At 45.3% G+C, this 24,341-nt stretch overlaps 1 protein-coding gene across 3 annotated transcripts in view; it reads right to left on the bottom strand.

Moving 5' to 3' along the window:
* Positions 1–9,235: 9,235 nt before the first annotated feature.
* Positions 9,236–24,341, bottom strand: part of QRICH2 (glutamine rich 2) — a 41,521-nt gene continuing 26,415 nt past the window's right edge. For 2 of the 3 annotated variants that reach the window (XM_083597854.1, XM_083597855.1), the window contains 7 exons: positions 22,234–22,299; positions 21,754–21,855; positions 20,371–20,574; positions 17,048–17,216; positions 13,415–13,502; positions 12,706–12,831; positions 9,236–10,080 (listed from right to left, as the gene is read on the bottom strand). In XM_083597854.1, coding sequence (XP_083453980.1) covers positions 9,953–10,080; positions 12,706–12,831; positions 13,415–13,502; positions 17,048–17,216; positions 20,371–20,574; positions 21,754–21,855; positions 22,234–22,299 — 883 coding nt within the window. In that variant the 3' untranslated portion in view covers positions 9,236–9,952. The remainder of the gene's footprint in view (positions 10,081–12,705; positions 12,832–13,414; positions 13,503–17,047; positions 17,217–20,370; positions 20,575–21,753; positions 21,856–22,233; positions 22,300–24,341) is intronic. The other variant, XM_083597856.1, reaches the window with a different exon arrangement.

Genomic DNA, 24,341 nt, shown 5'->3' with positions numbered 1-24,341 from the left:
AAATATGGAGAGCTGCAATGAATAGGCTAGTTCACAGGGCTCCTTTGCCCCCTTTCCACCCGCAACATACTGAATGCTTGCTCTGTTCAGGGAGCAATGGAGGCTGACAGCAGGAAGGGCCAGAGCGCTGTGCTCATTCATAAGCGCTGTGTGTGTTGACAACAGATTAACCCATATGCAGTCGACTCCACACCACCCCTTCGCAACGGCCATTTTATTGGGCCTGTCTTGTTCATAGCATTAAGGCCTTAAGAGTAGGAATGAGGTGTATCTTCGGCCTTGCTGTGCAGTGCAGGTCTTATTGCATATAAAAGCTATCTGGGGTGGGTAGCGAAGCTGTACTCCTTTATATTCAATTAGGGTTGATTTATACAGTATCACCATTTTTTTTAGTTGCCCTGTGCAGACTTTTAGTTAGACTGAGGCTCTCGTGCGACTGCCAATTGGAAATGGAAGTACTGTACTTTATGTAGACCATGTTATGGCACCAATACACACACACACACACACACAGAGAGAGAGAGAGAGAGAGACAGACAGACAGACAGACAGACAGGACTTTCTTTCCTTGCTTTCTCTTTGGTTTGCTTGCTTTCTCTTTAGTTAGGTCAAATATCGTAGGCAGCTACCTATGGTTTGCATACTCCTGTATTAAAGGGAGTTGAATCGGCAATACCTGTAAGAAGCCAAGAATGCCTTCTCTCAGACCACCAGAGGGGGCAGTAGGGTTTACACCGTAATGTAAATTAAAGTACTGGAAAGCTGAATAAACTGTGTTGCAAAGGGAAGGTGGTGCCCACCTGCTATACCTCTGGTCTCTCAAAAGAGTCCTGGTACAGTATATTATAGATGAATGCATTTTTTTTTAATGATTCAAAACTTTCATGGCCCAGAGGCCATCAGATTCATGAAGTGTTACCTCAGTTGGCAGGTATATGAGATCAGTCAAGCAACTTACACATTTCATGGCTCTGATGACGTGAACTCTAGACCACAAAAGCTTATGCTATAATAAATTAGTTTAAGCGGTCCTTAAACTGCAACCAGCTGTTCAGCAGTGGAACAGGCTCCCATGAGAGGTGGTGGACTCTCCTTCCTTGGAGGTTTCTAAGCAGAGGTTGGATGGCCACCTGTCATGGATGCTCTAGCTGAGATTCCTGCTTTGCAGGGGGTTGGACTAGATGACCCTTGGATCCCTTTCAACTCTACGATTCTATTATTCTGTGAATTAACTGTCCATTAATCACCCTGCAGTATTCTGTCAGGGTGGTTAAACTGGATCTCCCTGCTGCCACCACACATACCCTGGCAGGTTTTTGTGCTTCCTCATGGATGACAGGAATTCTGAATTAGTTTTTTAAGTCTGTTGATATTTCAGTCACAGAACCAGGGTGTGCATTAAAGCTGTCTGCGGGGCAAATTGTCTGATTGCTCTGTCAGAGGGCCAGCTCTAAAGCCTTAAATGAGTTGTATGGGGGAAAGTTCCTCATTAAAAATTGAAAATCAATCTAGTCCTGCACTCTGTGGCTCCCTGAACCTGAGGCACACCTGACTTCTCAACTGGTTCAAGCTGCATTTTGGCATTGCGGCCAAGGAAACGCAGCAAACACCGCAAACTAAACAACACAAAATACTTCAGGGACTCCAAATGCAGGTTTCGCAAGTGCTTCTTCATGTTGTGCATAGGAGCTGTACTCCCCACCCACCCCCCAATATGGAAAAAAGCTGTACTTCTTTCCTGTGTGTTCCTTCAGCCAGTCAGGAGCTTTATCTGTATCACATGTTTTTGAACACTGCCTCTTTTATATTGTTGTTGTTGTTGTTGTTAAATTTATTAGCTGGCCTTCACCGTGTGGTCCCAGGGTGGGTTTAAACCATTAGAAACAATTTAAAACAACCCACAACCACAAAAACAAGGTGCTTAAAGCTAGGGTTGCCATATTTTAAAAAGTGAAAATCCAGACACAAAAGTTATTTTTTGGCCAAAGTTGTTGAGCTACAAACAAGTTTTTTTACCAGCACCTTTTCTCCCCTAGAGTAAAAGCACTGGTAGCATTTCACAGTTCTGCCTCCTTTCCCTTCCACCCCTTATGGGTGAAACAGGAGGCTGGGTTCATGGCGAACCAAGGCTGCAAAACAAAGGCTAAAGACTGGCCTTGTTACTGATAACTGTACCCGCTGGCTGCTCAAAACAATTCCTGTTCTAGGAGTGCAAGCACATTCTTGCTTCACTCAGGACTGAGGCCTTCCACACCCGCTAAACTCCCCTTAAAGGTCCCCTATGTATGTATACAAAACCATTCTTTTGCAATAGGCTTATTTTAACACTCTTGACCAATGTTGTTGGACAGAGGCCAAGTAAGGGCAGGGAAGCCATAGGGAGAGCCAATGCAATATTCCCGTACGTGTTGCGCAGCGAGTGGCTTCACGGAAACGTCTTATCTCCTTTCATCCACAAGACAAGCAAGTGGCTTGGTTTCTGGAATAAAAATACCTCTCCAACTTTGCTGCCTTTGCTGGAACTGTGGGTTGTGGGGAGTGTGTTTCCTCCTGGCATGCCCTGCTACACTCTGCCCAGAGTGTTTCCTCCCACTCCTGCGTTGTTTAAGACATAAAGCGTGGGGCGGGAGAGAGAGAGAGGAAGAGGTGTTTGCGAGAAGTACTTGAAGGCTTGCCAGAAGTATGATGAAAAAGCAGTTTCCCCCTTCACACACATCGGTTGTACAAAAAAATACCAACAGCGTGGTGGTCTGAGACCAGAGTTAGACTTGTTCATCATTTGTAAACAGTGACTGCTATGAAGCACCATATGTAGCTTCCATCTTTTTATATCTGGGCACTAAGAGACTGATAAGACCAAGTGCCTCCCTTCCTGAGATTTCCTGCTAATTTGCTTTGATTTAGGTACCAGGTACAACAGTCAGCTGGTCAACTGTGATCAAGTTGTGTTTTTAAAAGGTTTCCAAAACATTTCTTTGCCGCCATAGCACCAGCTTTACAGTGTGCACAACCATGCTGCAAACCTTCCTTGAGAGTCTGTGTGGATCATATGTTGAGTGCAAATGACTCCTTTTTTTTGCAATATTATATCAGTTACATTTATGTGCTGATTGTTTTATTGGGCTAGTTTGCTAGCAAAGCGCAACCACATACCTGGGAAGTCAGCCTCAAAAGCTTTGGAGTTTGTCTAAAAATGGCTCAACAACTTTCAGGGTGTCCTGGTTTTTACTTTTTGAAATATGGCAACCCTAACATGTTGAGCCCACCAAAAGAATTCTAAAAGGTTGGAGAATCAGGACTTGGCAGAAGTTCTGCTGAAACTTCCTCAGCAAGGCTTGATCTTCTTCATTCTGGCTTTTATTATGCTTTCCAACATCTCCGCTGCATTGTGTTTCTTGACATCATTTTGCTTGTCTTATCAGCTTATATTTATTTTGTCAGTATCTGCGCTCTTTCATGTTTTATCTCGTTTGGGCAGGACTTCCACTTTTTAAAGGAAGTTGTCTCGTGGTGTTTCCTTTTATAGTTTCTTTGACTCAACTCGTCTACCACAGTGCTGCATTCTTTGGATTGTTGTAACTTTCCAATTTTAAGATAAACGTTCTGTTTTCGAGTTCCTAATATGACGGTTTTAACTAACCTTTGAGCACCTTCAATATATCTGACCATTTTTGAATCTCCCATTGCAAGTAATCTTCTATTACAGAGTTCATTTTTCATTGTTAAATGTATTGAATTTCTGGAGCATCTTACCACTCATATAAATGTGTGGCTGTCCCCAAGCAGTTCAGTAACACAAGTCTCCCTTACCATTGTACACATTGTCAAGGAGGGGGTCACTTTCCTGAGTATTCCCTCCAAGCTACTAACCAATACTTGCTCACAGGATCATTACTTCATGACACTAATTAATAAGTATCTGTGAGTATAAGGGGAAGCAAAACCTTGCCACTGGCACTGCGATTGTTGTTGCATGACCCCCTGCCACCCACACCCTGCGTGTAGATATTAGGGGCTTGAAAGGGGGAGGCACACAAGGGTGCACCCCTGCTTCACCTTCTCATAAAGTCCTCTTTGTGCGCATGACACGTAAAGGAGCAAATAACATGCCCCAGATCTGAGCGCCTTCCTGATTAAGTCAGGGGTTGCCTCCCCTCTAGTTAGCTGTGTGAGTTTGACCTGCTTCTCTGGGTCACAGTAATTTATCACATCGAGAAATTTTGTCTCCTCAACATGAACACTCAAGTCGATGTGAGAGTAAGCTAAAATCACTTATTAAAACATTTTCGCTTTAGAATGCCGCCTTGATGTCTCTCTCCTTCGAAAATTTATCGTCAGAGTGCTAAGTGCAGGAGGGAATAGTGTGCACTCAGTTATTCATCTATTTATTCATCTATTTCTTAGGCTTAGGGTTCTATACAAACTGGATCAGTGCAGGAAATTGACCAGACCCCTTTCAATCCAATCTACAGTCCCTTTTAAAAGAAACTCTGTATAACAGGCCAAGTAGCTCACTACATGCTAGGAAGTTCTTTTGTGTGTGGTATGCAGTACAGTAAGTGCACATCTTACATGCATTTAACTTCTGCACCTTCAGCTTTGCATGCTTTGCGGAAAGTCCAGGGGAAAAATCTGGGCGCCATTGTACCCAGTGTGTTTAGATTACAGTGGTACCTCGGGTTACATACGCTTCAGGTTACCTGCGCTTCAGGTTACAGATTCTGCTAACCCAGAAATAGTGCTTCAGGTTAAGAACTTTGCTTCAGGATGAGAAGAGAAATCGTTCTCCGGCGGCGTGGCGGCAGCAGTAGGCCCCATTAGCTAAAGTGGTGCTTCAGGTTAAGAACAGTTTCAGGTTAAGAACGGACCTCCGGAACGAATTAAGTTCTTAACCTGAGGTACCACTGTACATGGCTTTTCTTTAGTCCAATGTTAGAAGGTACAGCTAAAGCATCTTCGCCGGCTTTCTGTTTTGCAGGAGGCTGGACAGAGAACTGCCATCACAATGTTCCTCAAACTCATGTTGCACATTGCAGGAGGTGATGAAAGATGATGCACCACATGCTTTATTATATTGTTTATTGTAGTTGACCCAGGGAGACCTAGGTTCAAATCCTTGTTGAGCCATGAAGTTCACTGGGGTTGGCCTTAGGTAATTCTCTTCTCGAGTCTAGCCTAATTTCCATTCAGAGCTATATTGTGAAGTTCGTGAGATAAAACCCATGTAGCCTTTTCCTTCTATCTTACATTTTCCATGCAGATACAAGGGCAGGCATCACTTGCACTTTATATTATGGCTCTTTACACGACAAGACAAAACAACAGAATTGAAAACAAGTCCTATGGCCCATCCCATTTCCATTGGTAGCCCATATTTATGTATGTTGGCCTGAAGTCCTTGAAAGAAAGATGTGCTGCATAACAACATGGAGAGGGGGGATTTGTGGGTCTCTTCCCCCGCCCCAGTTCCAGATGTGGGCCTAGCCCCAACGCTTCTCAGTGCAGGGTGGTGCAAACAAGGGAGTTTCTCCCTTCACAATGTCTAAAAGAAAGCACAAGCTGCTGTTGCAACTTCCTTTTTAATGTGCAAATAAAAAGCCCTAAGGTCTCTGTGGTTTCCCCTCAGTGACACGGTGTTCCAGTCTTGAGTGTTGCAACAGCCCCTCAAGAGCTCTTTTGAAATGAGTGGAAGAGGCCGTTGGTGAATGGGAGGCAGCTTGTGAGGGCAAATAAGAGGCGAGGAGGAGAGTATATGGAAGTGATAGTGTCTCCGGCTCTTGCTGTTCTATCTCCAGTCTCAGAGAACAGGCCAAGGAAGGGGTTATGAATGACGCTTCTGCTTCCGGAGACAGGATACCATATTGTGAAAGGCAGATGACTTTGTAGGCCACAGGCCACAGCTCTGGTCGTTCTGAGAAGATAGATAACTCACTTTTGAAACCAAAGGAGCTTCTGCTCAGAGATGCCACAGTATGGAAGGAGGAGGATAAGAGAGCTTGTAATTTCTTGCTGCTTAACATGCTGGGCTGGCCCTACTGTTAGACGGGGTGGAGATGACCGCCTCAGGCAGCAGCTGCTGGGTGGGGGTGACCATTCCTCTCTCTTGGAAGCAGAGCTCTGTGTGCCATACTGCCTGTGCAGGTCCCTCTAAACTATCATATTACCTCTGGTATGATGGTGGACACCAACACGTCTTCTTTGTCACAGCATTCGTCGTCACACTTAGACTGCAATCCTGTACACACCTGGGGGTAGGTCCCACTAAATTCACTAGAAGTGCGTTTTGAGGAGCCAAGCACAGTAGGAAGTGGTGGTGAAATGCATTTTCCTCCTCCACTTTCATCACATGGAATATAAAATGTGGATGGTTGTCCACAGCTTGGCTGTTTGTTACCTCACTTCAACACCCCAAGCATGCAAGCTACTGGCTTAGGTTCTGCCCATAGTACAAAGAACTGGAGATAGGGTTGCAGTGGGGACATGTTCTGAGTGTAAAGGGGGTGACCCTGGGGTGTAAATAGCTGAGGACCGACCACAAGTGCCCTGGGCATTCTGCCTCCCTTGTTGCATTTCTGTCGGACCAGGGTGTCGTTTTAAGCTAGGCTGTGCTATGCTAGAAGGATCCCTTTCATTGGCATGTGGGCATCTGTTCTGTTTGACTTGCAATATGATGGAGCCCAAACTCTGGAGGGCAGCACATTAACTTAAGAACCATTTGACAGAGTATAGCAAAAGCAGGCAGGATGCAGCATTGGAGGGAAAGAAAGCCTTATGGTTTTGGGTTTTTTTGGAGGGGGGGGAGGGAGAAGTACAGGAGGCATTTTGGGGGGATGTAGAGATGAGGGGATGTGTGTGCTGCCCAAATGCATGCTAGGGATGGAGAAAGTGCTACAAGTAAAAAGGAGCATGCATAAAATACAACAGCCCATGCTTGCTTCTGGGGGAAAATGCATAGTAGACTGTGCAGGCTCTTTATACTTTCTCCAGTGAATTTTGAAGGCTATCTTGACCAAATACTAAATCTGGTCTCAGACTTGAGGGATCATGCGTACCTACGGTTTTTGGATCTTTGACGACTTGATACAAATGGTATTGGCAGGAGCAGTTGAAATGGGCAGAGTTCTTTGGGTCCAGGAATGCGTCTGGGGAGTAGCAGCATGTTTTTCTGTTGTTTGTAACCAAATGTAAAAGATTTCCTGAATCACAAACACAATAGGATGGATTGCAGCAAAAAAGCCTGAGGACTATTATGTCAAACATCTCTTGGTGAGCATCTCCTACATGCCTCCTGTACATACATGGAAGGTACTTTATTGATACTTTACATTTTTAATTGATAATATATAAACTGTTCAGAGGTTTTTCTACAGTCAAGCCACATATAAATTTTATTAAATAAATTAAAATAAACTGGCAATGTTTTTGAGAGAGACTTTTGTCAAAAGACTGACCGTTCTGGTTTGGGGAGGATGTACGAAGATGGCGCCAGGTACAGGCAGTGTGCAGGTCTTGTTGCTTGAATACTAAACCCCTCCCAAGTATGCTGTATGTTAGATGGATTGCTTTGAAACAGCTTGACATTGAGGAATGTTTGTCTCACACACCTTTCTTTAGTTCGTTGACAGCATCATGGTATTTTAACTCCACAGCCTCAGGTGTAGCCTATATTTGACGAGTCCTAATTTCAGCCCTATGGGTGGTTCTTGCACAAACTAATGTAACTTTGTCACATTTATTCACAAATTCTTAAGTTAAATCTCCCCACATGATGGTGGAAAAAAGCAGGGGGTAGGGTGGGGAGCCCATGAGGTTACTGGACTCTAGCTCCCATCATCCCTAGTCAGCATGGCAAGTGGTCAGGGAAGAAGGGAATTGTATTTCAGCAACATCTGGAGAGTCATAAGTTCCCCACCTCTGGATTAATGATTCTCCCATCTGTAAGGATTCTACTTCTATTATATTATGCCCATTTTGAGGGAGCTGGCACATGGGCTGATAACCTACCTGCCATGGTCACCAAGAGTTCCAAGGTGTGACTCCCACAAGCACTCAGTCCCTATGAAGCATTTCCCAGTAATTTACAGTGGGGAGACACCTGTGATCTACAGTGGGCAGAAAATATTGTGACATTGCAGGCCTTGGTGTGACACAAGAGATCAATCCTATCTCCTCTGGTCCTTCAGAGAACTCTGGAGGAAGGGTAGGTAAAGCCTCTTGCTTTGTGTGGTGTGCTTAGGCAGGAGAGTGGCCAGAATTTTTTTCTCTCTCACTGCTACTTAAGCTTCTTCAATGTCCTGCATAAAATAAAAGACAGCAAGAAGGTTGATGCAGTGGCCCTGCTACTGTTCTCTGAGCCCTTGCAAATGCCTGACACTGTCATTCTTCGGTGCCAGCCGTGCTGTCAGGGGAAGACTGAATAGGTGCAAATATGTTGCTAAAACACAGTTCTTGGTAACTTACCCATGCTGACCTCCAAGAACAATTCGGCCAATATCCTTCTCATTCTACTGTGTGTTAGCACCTCCGCGTGAACAGTTCAATATCGCCCTTCTGTTGTCTTATGAGACAGCCTGTGATATTTTCCCAGTCTGCTTGCATTCTGCATGATGTAACTAGGCACTGAAAGATCCGCAGCCATACTGGGGAACCAAATGTTATGTTTTCCACCCAAAGCTTATTTGGTTTGGAAAGCTTTTGGAATTCCAAAGTGATGATTTAAGATTTGCAAGGGGGTGAAAGTTTTGGCCACACAGAAGTGGAATTTAGTTAGCGGCTTGCTCAACTCACTGATCAGTTCAAACCCATACTTGAGACGAAGAAAATAAATGTTCACCTTGTGAAACCCACATATATTTCCCCACAGTTCCTCTGCTATTTTGGGGTTGTATGAAGTTTCTATTTTACTTGCCCAGTCATATCACAGGACTAAGATGACCACGGCATGCCAGCCAACAACATAAACCCATTTAAATTTTACATTGGTTGCCAAATAACTGAACACATATCATCTTTTCATACTACATACATTCCAATTAGCATGGCCTGATTGGTTTAAGAGGTAGACATTTTAAGCAGGAACCTGCTGAGCATGTTCAATCTCTAATGAGAACTAGTTTTTTGCTCACAGGTATCCTTGCTGGTGTGCATTGCATCAAAACAAACAAAAATGGCCATCTAAATTTTGAACAGTAAATAGTTCCACTCTGGAAACAGATCTGAATTACTGACTCTGGTGAAAGCTATGAATTCCATATTTATTAACGAACGTAAGAGTGATAAATTTTGTCATGAGTTATACGTGCTGAACCCAAAAGCAACTGTATTAACTTCCTAAAATAAAACTGCAACAACTAAAGAATACATAGCCCAACATGCAGTGCTCCACTCAGCCACTGCAGTCTTGTATCTTTCCCCCCACCTTCCCTAAAGTCAACAGGGGCAGCAATTAGCTGGACCCCAAACCGGATTGCCCCTCTATGTCTTTTTTTATTTCAGTGGCCAATGTGTGCCTGGCTCTGGAATAAGAAACAACAAGAGGAAAAGGAGGAAGTTGAAGATGTTGAGACTTGAAATCAGCTGTCTCTTTAACTGGTTTGAACAGAAGAATTTGTATTGAAGAACCAATTTCCTTGGACAAATAAAGTGAATGGCCGCTGACCCAGTAAAACTGGTTTCTACAGAAGGAAATGTTGCTACCCCCCCCCCGAACACATTTGGTCCCAAGCCCATACCAGCCCAGCCCATGCGAACCAGCCCAGCCCATGCGAACATCACTGTATGGAAGAACCACAGAGACTGCACCTGCTGTAGCCAAAGCACAGCAAAAAGGCTGTGTTCCTGTGGCAGCAGTATGTCTGCATGATCTTCTTCATATTTTGTTCACTCTTTATTGCCTTGCTTTCATCTGTAAGAACCATGCTTTCATTGGGGCACAAAGCTGGTGGGTCTCTGCTTATGCTGACTGCTCATCTGAGTGTCTTGAGGGAATCGTCATTCGTAGCTCAATGGTTTCTCTGTCCTGCATTCCAGGCTCTTCCGTGATCCGCAAATGGGTTGTGGATTTGTCCCCTGCAGACTTAGCTGCAACACAGAACAACAGCCATAGACAGAATCATAGAATTGTAGAACTGGAATGGACTAATTATTATGAGTATAAGAAATTGATTAATGAGAAATGAGTATAAGAAACTGATTAACCAATATTTTATCCATTGGACTACAGCAGGCATAGGCAAACGCGGCCCTCCAGATGTTTTGGAACTACAACTCCTACCATCCCTAGCTAACGGGACCAGTGGTCAGGGATGATGGGGATTGTAGTCTCAAAACATCTGGAGGGCCAAGTTTGCCTGTGCCTGGACTACAGCTACCATCTGCCCCAGCTAACATGGTTGGGGATAATGAGGTTTGTATTCCAGTAACATCCAACAGGCACCAGGTTCACAATTCCTGACATATATGGTGGTGCCGGCTTATTTTATAATGTGGGAAGTAGCCTTGAGAGCTTCAGATCACCTTGTTAAGAATGGAAGAAGAGGCTCCTGGATCAGGCCAATAGCTTATTTCATCCAGAATCCTGTTCTCACAGTAACCAACCAGATACCTGTGGAAAGCCCAAAAGTAGGAGCTGAGCGCAGCAGCACTTTCCCACTTGTTGTCTTGCACGACAGCAGCAGGGCAGAGGATAAGAGGTCCGCCCAGCACTATGACCTTGAAGGCAAATTTATTAGTTTTTTACATGGCTTTGGTTCTGCTAGAAAAGTGAAGATGTAGCTCCCATGCAGAAAGCCTGAAGCTTCACCTAGCCAGACTTTTGACTGCTAGAGGCATGAATTTTCACCAACAGAAGGCTCAAGACCCATGCCCCCTTGCATGGAGTTTGAAGGCTTCCAATTTTATTTTTTAAAATTATTTTGCAAGTGAAAGTGATGCACAAAATTGGCATATTATGCGCACTGGCCCATTTACCTTGACAAACATTTTAGACTTATGGGGTTGTGACGATTGATCTAGGTTTTTAAAAGATAGCAGCATCTCAAACAGTCAGTTGTTGAATGGAGGCAGGGTTAATTTGACTGAAGCATTTAACCCCAGGATTAGTTTTCAGTGCTAGAAGTCACTATGGAAAATGAAATATGGCATTTGCAATTCTATATCTCCTGCTAAAGAGGAGAAGAATGATCTTCCAGATCCTGTTAGCAACTTTTCTATTGTTATGCACAGAACAGAATATACCTGCTGCATCATATGTACTCCACCCAAGGAAACACATCACACACCCCTCTCTCACACACCCACATCCCTACACCTTTAAGGCTGTGGAGAGCCTTTATCGGTCCAGTCTTCTCACAATGTATACTTGTTTTCCCACATTTAGTTTAAAAAAGTATATTTGCCTTTCATGTGTTACAGAATACTTCACAGGTACACTTAGTGTACTGCCAATTTTGTAACATGTAAAGCAGCCCTCAAGCCGAGGTGTAATGGGGTTTAGCATCAAGCCCTTCTTGTCATTCCTATATGCAAAATGACTGCCGGCTTTGAGCAGAGAGATAATTTTATCCAGGTGGTTAAAATTTCTCCAGCAGCCACTGGCTCTTTCCTTTCCCTTTCACCCTCAGCCTTGCTCCTTCCACTCTTCCCCCACCTTCGCCGCACAGGGCAGGCAAAGTTCACCGACAGGTTCTGTACATTTCCACAAGTTAGGTGCGCTGCTAAGTAAACAGTGCTCTTGGTCTATGCTAAGCAGCTCCATGATTTCCTGCAGTGCTCTTCAATCAGTCTGGCACACAGTCCAATTGTTCTAACTGACTGTGTTTGCAATTACATCTCAGATGTGAGCGTTCAGCACCACGGTGCTACCAGAAGGGAGCTCTCTATAATGGACAGATGGATTGGCAGGCGCGGAGATTGCAAGCAGACCTAGAATCAGTGAACCAGTGACAGTCCTCTCACTAGAAGCCTTTGCTGGCCCTTTTTTTTTTTAATTTAAGGAACCTGCATGATTCTGACTTGAAGCTACTTCCATGAGCACAAAATCTGCAAAGATGTACAATGGAACTGGCCTATAGAATGTACAGAGGAAATACCCACTCTAAAGCCTTAAAACTGGCTTAACTGAAATCTCCCCTGCTCAAGGGATTCTGGGAAACATAGTTCTGCGAAGAGTGTGCGCAAACTACAGCTCTCTTAACAAGATTCCCTCTATAAACTACAATTCCCAGGATTATTTGGGAAAAGCCACAACAGTTTTAAGGCCAACCAGAGTAGCGGGTTTTGGGTTTTTTTTGCAGCTGCAATTAACAATGGATTAGTAGTGTATTTAAACTTGACCATCCATCACCACCCTAAACATTCTGGGCATGAAAAGTTACCAGATTTCAGCAGGAGATTATAGGACATGCAACGTTTGGAAACAAAACTGTATGTCCAATGTAGATGCCAATGATAACGGAAATCACATATAATTGTGCCAATGTCATCATTAGCACAAATAAACATGAACGCATAAAAAGGATGTCTGCAGGGGCCCTAGGTATAGTATAAAACCAATATAAAAGCAGAGTTTGTCTCACAGACGCTCCACTTGTGTGGACTGTCCTATTCTATATTAATCCCAGAATGAGTATATAAGTTAAGGAAACCTCACTATCTTATCTGAGTGGGTCTCATCTTTTCTGGATCCTGACCTGGCTCGGAACTTACCTGACATGCTGCGCAAAGACACTTTGGCAGTGTGGGGACGAGCTGGAAGATTGGCAATGTCACTGAGCGTGGGATGATGCCTTTGTGAGGACGACCGAATGAGCTTGTTTCTCGGTCTTAAAACACCTGGCGGGAGAAGCACAGAGGGTGCAAGGACACTTCAGTATTTCTGCTACACACATACAAATAGTGATGTAGTGATTTAAAGAAGCCAAACAAGAGCCACCCTTTTACATGCATCAGGTCTCTTACAGATGTGCTTATTCAGAAAACCAGGGGCGAGGATCCTGCGATCTGATCTGCCAAGATGTTGCTCAACTGCAACTCCCATCAACCAAAGTCAGCCTGCCAATGGCCAGAGGTGATAGAGATGGTAGACCGGGAACATCTGAAGGGTCACAGGTTCCCCATCCCTGCAGCAAACCATTTGGCAATTGCTGTACATCTCCCAGCTCTGAGACTGGAGTAAGGGTCAATCAAGAGATTGACTAGAGCTCTTTTTCCCCCTTAATCACCCCTATCGTTAATCACACCCTATCACCGGCAGCAGGAAAACGGTGCTGGCTTTGCATTCTGCAGCTCAAGGCAAATGTTTCACATTGTTCCATGCAAGGTAAAGCCAGCTCTGCATATTAACACTTAATAACCTGAACATGAAAGGGTTAACAAAATCTACCCAAAGCATCTGCACATGGAATATAACACTTACCGTCCTTTCCAGTTATTGATGGGAGTTGTGCGTCCATCCGTCCTTTGTAGATATGACCATCAAGACCCAGTATATCTACCTCTTCGTGCTAGGAATCAATGCAAGCACAGGGCAGATTTCAATTTAGCCCCAAGGGCAAACATTAAAAATCCATTACAAGCCAGTCCTGCAGTTTCACTCCATCAGTCTCAACACTTACGGTGGAGCTTGAAAAGCTTTCTCACTTTGACAGTAGGGTGGCCAGGCTGGAACCTAGTGATCCCTGGTTTGCCTTTTAGATTCCCTGATCCAGTGACAACTTCCCTGCCCATCTCTTCCTTAGTCCTGTTGTCCACTCACACCTATTTGCATGTTACCTCCAACCTCCAGATTTTGTCGGACTACAACTCCCATCAACCCTAACCACTAGCCATTATGACTGCAGCTGATGGGAGATGGGAGTCCAAAAACATCTGGAGGGCATACATTGTTGCAGAAGGCTGCCGTACTCTACCAAGGAGGTTAGAAAGGTAGAAACTTCATCTCTAGGTTGCAACCTGTTGGTGGTTCCATTGACTGAGAACGAGTGGGAAACACTGGAATCCCTGCTCTGCAGTAAACAGATACAGTGGTACCTCGGGTTAAGTACTTAATTCGTTCTGGAGGTCCGTACTTAACCTGAAACTGTTCTTAACATGAAGCACCACTTTAGCTAATGGGGCCTCCTGCTGCTGCCGTGCCGCCGGAGCACAATTTCTGTTCTCATCCTGAAGCAAAGTTCTTAACCTGAAGCACTATTTCTGGGTTAGCGGAGTCTGTAACCTGAAGCGTATGTAACCCGAGGTACCACTGTACAGACTGTCAATGATGTAACAGGCAACTTGGATTTTAAGCTGAATTTGTCCCAACCCTTTATCACATTGGTGTCCATCTACTGGTTTAAAACTCTGACATCCGAAGTAGTCTCCCAGTGCATATATTTGTAAGAGTTCAGCCCGAGCAGAAGATAAGCTCTCATCTTCTAGACTGGCAGCTTTCATGTAAATCCAACACGCCATGGTTGTCAACTTAAAAATGCAACAATATAATGTCTTAAAAACCTCAAGAATTAGAAAAGTTAATGAAAGAGCCCAGCTGCAGCCACTGGTGAGGAAATCTATACTTTGCCCCCAGAAAAGGGAGAAGAACAGGAACTAATGGTCTGTAACCCACAACTGTACTGGGCTCTGTACTATGGTAAGGTCAGACCAAGAGAGTTATATGTTTACATTTTTCTAAGCAGAGGTAATAAAAGATGAACACGTATGTCTTAAATTAAAAGCAGGTCCATCATGCAGGTTTGGATTACAGGTAGGATGACTACTTGAATACTGTATTGTTTATGTGTAGCATTTAAATTTCCAACCAGGAGGAGGAGCTTGGGCAAAAAAAATTTGGGTGGTGGTGGGGATAATTGAAAGCTGGAGAAGGGAGAATTCTGTTCAATATTTTTACTTTCCAGTTGTTTTAATTTCTTGTGGTTAATTATTTTGAGTGCCATTCATGGGAGAGAGGTGGGGTGCATGTTTTATGTCAGGGAAATATGGAAGGAAAGGAAAGGAGGCCAAGGCTGTGGAAACCAAGATAGAGGCTGCACTTTGGATGGTGGGCATCTGATTGGGTATCTGGGGGAGAAGAACATTTGAGATAAAAAAAGGAACTAAACAAATATATGGCTTTTTGAGCCCCCACAATCAGGACATGTATCCTGATGCACAAGAAGCCTCCAAACCGTTTAGTCATTGCATTTCTTGCATGGCTTCTAGCAACAAGCACTATGAGAGCTGGGATACTGGCCTAGAACTAGCACTGGTTTGAGCTAGCAAGGATGAACAAAACATTTTGCAATCTAAATTAACTTTTTGCTAACAAAAGATAATAAAAAAAGAAATCAGGAGAGAGTGGTCAAAAGGAAATTTGTTTTTCAGTTATCTTTATGTTACATAATTCAGAGAGAGATAAGCTGGTGGCAGGTGAAATGTGTATCACAGGAACAATACCAAGCCATTAGTCCTGCCATTAAGAGAAAATTGTAATGTCAGCTAGAAAGGAGCATTTTCTACACACGGTGATCTTGTTCTCATTCTCATTTAGATAATACATTATTCCCTTTTTGCAGGGTCTGAAATAAGCCTATACAGCAACTTCCTCAAGGTCAACAAGTGTGTCCAGACCAATAATTGTGTTGCCTTCCATTTATTGTTGCCGTTCCAGTACTCAGCCTTTACACAGCACGCAGAATTGTGGGGTTGGGTTTTATAACATTTGCGTTTCTGAAAACCAGCTTAAATGTGTGTCCCCTGCCCACATGCAAGAGTAGAAGAGCCTTGAAATGGAAACCTAAAATTGGCCCGTTTCAGTTTCTACTAAAATAAATTAGCAGAAAATAGTAGCAAACAGCCTATGTGAATGAGCGCAAGTTTATGAAGGGAAGGAAAGTCTCTATAATACTGAAAGAAGGGTTCGGCCATGGTCAGGAAAAAGAAAGTATGTGGTTTCTCTTAAGATCAAGAGCAGTAAAATTTGTTTCTCTTCAGTTTCCTATATGAACCTGCCTGACTATTAAGTTCAGTAGGAAGTTCATATAAGCCCTCTCCCCCATGTTAAAAATGACAAGGGAATGGGGTTCTGGGGCCCTTTCCATTGACAACCATAGTCATGTCTCCTGCTGGCAGCAAGCAGGAAGGAAATGCTCCCTCACCCTCTATTCACACATTCAGACAGTGTGGGAATAGGCTCTCCACAGGCACAGATGCACGCAGGTACTGTGTGTGCAGGTGGCAGAGGGTCAACCTCCTTATGGGCTGAGGCAAAAGGATCTTTCCAAATGGGGTAGGTAGGCAACAAAATGGGAGGTGGAACCTCAGTGTACATAAAGATGCACCTTGGGGCAAAAGTAAAAGTAATCCCAACTTCAGATATAGTTTGATCAGCCTGAACTGGTGGTGACATGGAAGAGGTCTCCGGATCTTGGAAGAAAAAGCTCAATGTCAACCCAGTTTATGGCAGATGCGAAGGAGGCAAATTCCTTACTAGGGATTAATAGGGAAGAGACTGGAAACAAACCTGTAGATATCACAGGGCCTTCATATCAATCTAGTTGAGATGCTATGTAGAAGTATGGCTGCCACATCTCCAAAAGGATATTGTAGAGGTGGAAAAGGTGCAGGAAACCAAGGGGCTGCAGAACTTCCCTTGCAACAAAAGAAAGCACTGGGGCTTTTTGGGAGGGCAGGGAGCAGACCAGGAAAAACATGCCTGAGGTTTATAAAATTGGGCATAGTATTGCCAAAACTGATTGAGGGAAGTTTTTCTCTGTGTTATTACTAGTGCTAGGGATCATCCAATGCAAGGTGCAGTAGTGTTTTCTTTTTTAAAAAAATCTAATCAATTTGATGAGTTTCAAAGTTACATGTGAAGAAACCAAATGGACAGAGGATGAGCAAATAGTGCAATCCAGACTGAATTTCTCCCTCTTATGTGAAGTGGATCATGCAAAGCAAGTGCAGGCCTGTGCATCCCTTGTAGGCTCCAAAACCTACAGGTCAGCTGTGAGTCCAGCCTGACTTCCATGCCCCACCTTCCGTCTTCCTCCCCACCCCCAGTTCTTATTACCTTCATCACAGCCAACATGGCGTTTTCGTCCGGTTGGACTGGTGCCATAGGCTGTGCAAACTGCTGCAGCCGTCCGTAACGTCGGTATGGGTAAGTGAGGGTGTGGCTGCCTCCGCAGTGCCGAGGAACGCTTATGTAGCTGAAGTCTGACATATCAGCAAGCCTGTCGCTGTTAGGAATCAAGGGTCAACAGGTCAAAGTGGGAAAACCCAGTGTGTAAGGGACCCAAATGCAAAAGAACCTTGAATGGTTTGTAGGACGTGGAGTTTCAGCAAGTATAGCTTGTAACACATACTGCACCATCTTTTACACAACTGTCAAAGGCACAGGTGCTTTCTCTCCTTGCTCTCCACTACCACTGAGTCTGAAGCTGAACTGACTACACTAACCTGGTTTCTGGAGGACAACACCCCAAACCATACATGGGTACCTGGGGGATTGTGACAAAATCTGTATACTCATCCAACTGCTAGTGCTGGCTTTGCTTCTCCATGCTGCACCAATTCTTTAACAGACCAGCTGTCCCAACACACAGCCACAACTCCTCCTGCCTTATTCTTTATTTTCTCGCTTCACTACAGTGGCCAGGTGAAAAGGGGGACCAGGGTGGGCTACCACATCTTTAAGCTGTGCAGAAGACGAGAATCTCAGCCGATAAGCCTTGCATGTGGAAATCCCGTCTTCTAAGCAGCTCATAAAAGTACAGCACCCACCCACCCTGTCCTCTTACCCAACTGGGGATCCCACCCATCAGCAACATCCATGGCTTACTAGCTAGACTATGATAACCAACAGGATGCTGTTGGCCTGCAGCTCCATTAAAGGCCATGTTGGCTGGGGCTGAAGGAAGTTGGAGTCCAGCTTCTTCTGGAGGCTACCCTTGAGCTAGACCAGGCAGGACTTCCCTTTTGGACGTTATAGCTGGGGAGAAGGTGGTCAAGAAGGGAACGGGAAATGAGCAAGGTGGAAGGTCTGTGGCACCACCTTCTGTTGTGGCTGCAGAGAGGTTAAAAGGAATAGGAAAGGTCTTCTTTCCAGGTGCAATAGTAATTTGGTTTCGGTGCCGAATGTTAAAAAAATATTAGGTTGCAATCCTACACTTGCTTACTCCACAGTAAGCCCCATTGAACTCAGTGGGGCTTGCGTTGAGTGTATATGTGTAATATGGCACAGTAATGCTGTGCTTGATTTTTCATGGTACACTTTAGCAGCTACCTTGAGTCTCTTTTTGGAGGGATAAAGGAGGAAACAGACAAGTAAATAAGATAAATATGAGAGAGCAAGCCAAATGCCACTCCCAAGTTGTCTAGGGTCAAGTCCTGCCCAAGGATATTTTGAAATGCTAACTTCAGAAAGCACTTTTGGGGGTGGGTGGGTTTACATTTCTTTGTCACAATTTAGCACCGCTGTCCTTAATTGTCCCACAAAACACCACTCACAATTACACTGAACATTTTCAGAATGTCAAAACTGATTCATTTCCCAAATAAAGCAGAAAACACTAAGCTGCTCCAGAGAGGTCATGGTGGAAGGGGAAACTGAAATATTAGGTGCATACTCAGTGCACAACAACAACCTGTTCCTGGCTTTGTCTCCCTGGCCTGCACTTCATCAAGCAGCAACACACACACACACAAAAAAAAAAAACCAGAATGAAAGAGTAAATCTTGTCACAAGTCAGCATGTAGACAAGGAGGGAGCTTCCTAGACAGAAAGTAGAATTTCAGGCATGGAAGCAATAGGGGGAGCAGCAACTAGCAGCAACTAGCAAGCTAACAATGAAGCAGAAATAAAAATGCAAGCTACATGGCCAGTTTTGACGGGAGGGGTTTCTGAAGTCTTGGTGGAACTTTGCTGTTGGGAACTGGGGTGGCATACCTGACCTGCAGTACAAGGTTAATGTTTGTTTGCATGTTACTTCTTTGGTTCTGCAGGTAAAGGAGTCAGCCTGCAGTAAATATATTGTGAAGCTGTAACAGTCAGGTCTGACTTGTTCAACAGACATCTCAAGCTCAGAGTTTGCTTTGGAATTCCAGATTTTATTACCGTGCAGCAGCAGCAGCAGCAAGTCTGACCACTAAATATGTGCATTCTTTCCATTCACAGAGCTATATGTACGCTAAGGGGAAGCACCTTAAGGGGTTGCTTCAGGCATGACGAAATTCCTTCACTGAAGTTGGTTCTGCATAAGAATCTGCATAAATCCTGCATGCCAGGTATCCAGTGAGATAAGACTAAGAGCATGTGAGGAGTTTGTGGCTTCTTACCACACAGAAACTTGTTCCAAAAAGTGGCTTCTGTGTATAGGAATTTTCACCCATGTGTGAAACAAAGTGAAGAAGTTCCACATTGGTAAGTGAGAAGGCTCAGCAAATAGTTAGCTGTTCCTACTCTTCTTGTGGCTGATTTCTTGCAAAGCTGATATTGTTCACACCCTATTTGGAATATCCACCTGGATAAAAAGAATTAACTAGGAGCTCGACCCAGAGATTTAGCTAGGTATTAATGACTGTTTCATAAATCTGACTTTCAGGGATTTCTGAACAGGTGGTGGAGTTCTGTTGTGTCCATGCCTTGAAATCCCTAGGATGGCTGCGTAATGAAGCATTACTTCAAGTCCAGCATCAGCACCTGAAATGATGGGGTAAATGTCTGGGCCCAGAACCCCCAGAAAGCCCACTGGAGCTGACTCTGCTGCCCTCCCCTTTTGATTTTTTAAATGTAGCTTACCCAACTCCATACTCATCAAAGAAGCACTGAGCAAAGTGGCCTGAGCCACCAACATCTTTTATTCCTCCAGACTCATTCTGGGATAATAAAATGGAGGCTGATACAGCAACCACCCAGAGCCGGCTCGCCCGTGATGCAGGGAACAGCGCCTGCCTCAGGTGGTGGAAGTGCAAGAGGCAGCACTCTGCCCTCTCCACCACTTCTGCCACCGAGGAGAAGGCATTCCAGTGTGCAGCTTTGCTGCTCGTCTTCCCCGCCTCCAGGTGGAGAAGCCAAGGAAGCAGCAATATTTGGGTGAATGCCCTGGCTCCTGCCAAGTTTGGCAAGAGCCAGGGTGTTCCTGTGTGCTGGCTTCTGCTTGGTTTTCCCCTGGGGGAGCAACACTCAGAGGAGCACCCTGGTCGTACCAGGTTTGGCAAAAACTGGGGTGTGGCGGCAGAAGTGGGGTACGGTGGGTGAGGCCAGGAAGCTGCAATTGGGTGGGGCGTGGAGGTTGATCTGTCCCGGGTGCCTTCAAACTGAGTGCCAGACCTACTTTGCTTCTCGTTGCTTTGGAGCTATGAACTTCAACTGCTCGAGACCTTTTCTCCTACCGTTTGCCATACGGGGTTGAGCCAAGACACTGGGCCTGCAGCATCTCCCTGATCATCTGAGCGTTGACCTTCGCTGCTCCACCACTGTAATGGCTCTGCACCTTCTGTATATCCATGAGCATCTTGGAATGGATGCGGCGCAGCTTATTGAGACTCGCACTCTTCTCCAGTGCGTCAAAACGAACACCAGGTCCTAACTTCAGACTAGGGTGGGGTACAATAGGATGGGAAGGGGAAAGGTGGGGTGCAGCAGCACAAGCCAGAGAGCAAGGAGACGGCAAACAGCCACAGAAAGAGAACGGAAAAGAGAAATCATACTGTTAAGCAGGGCTGTTGCTTCCAGCATGGCTTGCCCGCATTTTACACTCCTTTTGTGAGAAAGCAGGAATTAGTGAGAACATTTACGTAAACGGCGTTTCCGTGTGCTACTCTGGTGCCGGCTCACCAGAGCACCTTCGGCACGCTGGCCATGTGACCCGGAAGTGTCTCCGGACAGCGCTGGCCCTCGGCCTCTTAAGTGAGATGGGTGCACAACCCTAGAGTCGGACACGACTGGCCTGTACGGGCAGGGGTACCTTTACCTTTACCTTATGCTACCCGGGAGGCCCTAACCAGGTTCACTCAAAGTGACAGCTATGAAGAATCTAAAAAGCAAAGGACACATGTTCAGTGGGACACATTTTCTACAGAAGATCCTCTGGGTGTAACAAATGGAGGGGTTGCTGAGGTCTACTGCCCCATCCAGTGACACTTCTATCTAAGGATGTGTTGAGAGATTGCCCAAAGGAAACTTTCAGCCAATTTTTGAGAGGGATGGTTGGAGGAAAGGGAGGGATTTACTCCCACCTACCCCCTTATGTCCCTGCCCCCCTTCCATCACCAGCTTCCTAACTTTGGCACTGGGGCTCTTTCTTCTAGCCTCTGGTTAACAGATGCTACTGTAATTTTCTGCTACACGGTGACAGAATATTGTTTGCAAGAGAACTGTAGGAAACAAACAATGGCATCCACTAGCTGCCAGGAAAAGCCTCACCAATTTACTGAAACGATTGCCCCATTCTTGTCACATGCAAATGGGGCAGAGGAAATGGGGGAGCTCCCTCTGTCCAACCTGTCAGTGAAAAATCTTGTTTTGCTAGGTAGGAGTATTTGGGCTGCAAGCTATTTCCCTGCCACTCCTGCCTTCCCCCAACAGAATGATAGCAATATCACCAAGGCCAGAGGCACTTTGCATCTGCTCTCTTCTCAGTTTCATTCTCCCCAGCAGGCCCCCTATTTCCAAATCTGTGCCCTGTCCAATTCCCACCTGACCTGCCTCTTAAAATACACACAAGCTAGGAACCAGGAAAAAAAACCCTCCGAAGCCCCTTGTCCTCTGCGTACCTGCGGTTCAGCTGCCTGATTTGTTCCAATTCATAAACCATGTATGGCCGGAGGGATTGGTGAGCAGGTAAACCTGGCACAGCAGGGAGTGTAGTGATGTGTCTGCCAAGACAATAAGCAGGCAGGTTAAGCAAAGGGAGGGGTGGGAGAACGAAGCAGCTACAGGACAAGGAAGTCGTCCCTGGTTCAGCTGCTGACATCTGCTTGTCACGGAAGGGCAGGCCATGCAGGACCCTGGGCTGGCTGATGGGATGTGTTTTCCCAAGCTACCAGTTGGAGGCTGTGGTTTCCCCATCATGGCTGAGCAAGGAGGACTCAAATCCAAATCGCCTGGCTTCCAAGTCCTGTTCTGCACCTATTTTTAAACCACCACATACCCCTATAAATATTTATTGTTAATTTTCTGTCCTTCCTCCCGAAGGAGCCCAGGACAGCAGCATAAGCACACAAGCACCATAAGAGTTCCACACATGAACTTACGGGCCAGGAACCACCATTTCCAAAGGTCGGTCGCAAGAGATGCAGTGGAAATGGGCCAGGAGTCTCCTGTTTGGGTAGAAAAAGAGATGCTTAGGCCAAATGAAGGAATTACGGCAATGGGAGTATACAGCAGGTGCCAGGAGAGGGGGAAATACAGGATATGCAAATGTTTCCCTGAACGGTCCATGCGAAGGAGAGGAAAATGATAGCTTGTACACACGTTTTCATGAAGGGGGAGATGCCCTGAAGTTGAAAGGTTTGTGGACTCACAACAGCAGAAGAAGAAGCAACAACACAAGGTGTGTCTAGGGAGCTCCTTATGTGCTTGGTAACACCAGGCACTCATAGATCTCTCCGTGGATGAGGAGGAGATGCAGAAGGCACTTTTCGCACACTGCAGCACAAGCAGGCCAGGCACATTCACCTGCTGCCTTCTTACCCCGTTCCTATGTAGCTTCTGACTGCCTGGGTAGCAACATAACAGTGTGGAATTAACTTGGGTATCCTAACGCTCAGCATGGGTGCCTCTTATTTAAAACTGACCACCTGGGGAGCTGTCAGAGAGCAACAGGAGACCATTCTCGATATTTTAGAACAACACATTTTCAAAATCTAAATGTCAAATTGCATGCGAAAACAACGTTGGGAGTTGTTTTTTTAAAAAGAACGTCAACAACCTGCTTTAGAAAACAAGTACAGTGGTACCTCGGGTTACATACGCTTCAGGTTACATACGCTTCAGGTTACATACGCTTCAGGTTACAGGCTCCGCTAACCCAGAAATAGTACCTCGGGTTAAGAACTTTGCTTCAGGATGAGAACAGAAATCGTGCAGCAGCAGCACAGCAGCAGCAGGAGGCCCCATTAGCTAAAGTGGTGCTTCAGGTTAAGAACAGTTTCAGGTTAAGAACGGACCTCCATAACGAATTAAGTTCTTAACCCCGAGGTACCACTGTACTCCCCTCTTCAAAACTGCACGTTGGTTGCACTTTGTATGCACTTTGTACTGTACTTCTATTCCCTACCCCCCTTTTCCTTCTTCAAGGGAAGCAGATTCCTCTGGTGGAGATCAGGTAGCTATGGAGATCCTTCCCTCCCAAACATGACACACCTTTACCTAATCCCAACTGACTGACATTAAGGAAGCAGAGGTGAGCAGGGTTATGAGTCAGGAATTGACACCACCAGCTACTGCTGGGAAAGAGTACTTGGTGCATGGGGCAGGATTTGAGCAGCTTCAAGCCACTCTGTTCCTTGAAGATCGCCCTGGAGGAAGAGCTGGAATTAACTGCACACACACAACTTCGCCTGGGGATACCATGCTTCTTGTCGGAAAGCATTTGCTGGCGCCTTATTCCTCCACTCTTTCAAGTACAGTCACTGTTTCGTTCCGTCAAAGGATGTGGAGGGAAGCAATGGGCAAGGCCTGGGAGGCGGCCTGCCTGGCTGTTGGATCCAGTCTCTATCTTCTTACATAACGGGCAGACAGTATATGGGGGCTGCTCACTGTGCCACCACCCTCCGCCCAGCAGAATGCATTCGTAATTGCCAGTTTCCATCGCTGAGCCTATTCGCTCTCCCTTCTTCGAGGTGAGTGAGCTGTGCCCCATGTCCCCACGCATCGCAAGCACCACCACCCTCTGGTGGTGACACATGGGTGATGCAGCTTGCAGCAGTGAAGGAAAGAGCATCCATTGACAACAACGTGGAGGGGTCAGAGAGTGCCAGCTGGCCAACTGGGCCACTCCTTCCAAAAGACTTCAAAAAAACCCAAAAGAAAAAACACAGCTATGCAGCAGAGTGTGATTGAGATTCCTATAGGCAGGGGAACATCCAAGATTCAGAACCCCATCTGAACAAAATTATCAGTTTCGGGTTCTCACTTTTCCAGTCTTAAAATTCAGTTTGCCCCTTTTCCATATTAGTTTGCATTAAAAAAAGGGGAAGGGGGAAAGGTCCAGGCAAAAAAATTGTTTGCAATTTTGTGTATGTTTCTCTGTAGGTGTGCATATTATATGTAATTTTACCTAACACACACATTTCTGCTGGCAATTTTCCATAACACAATGCATTTTTGTACTCTAACATACACAATTTTGTGTGTGTGT

The sequence above is a fragment of the Podarcis filfolensis genome (assembly GCF_964270895.1).
Source record: "Podarcis filfolensis genome assembly, chromosome: 2".
Lineage (NCBI taxonomy): Eukaryota > Metazoa > Chordata > Lepidosauria > Squamata > Lacertidae > Podarcis > Podarcis filfolensis.
The sequence above is the reverse complement of the archived record's forward strand: the minus strand, read 5'-3'. Positions and strand labels throughout refer to the sequence as shown.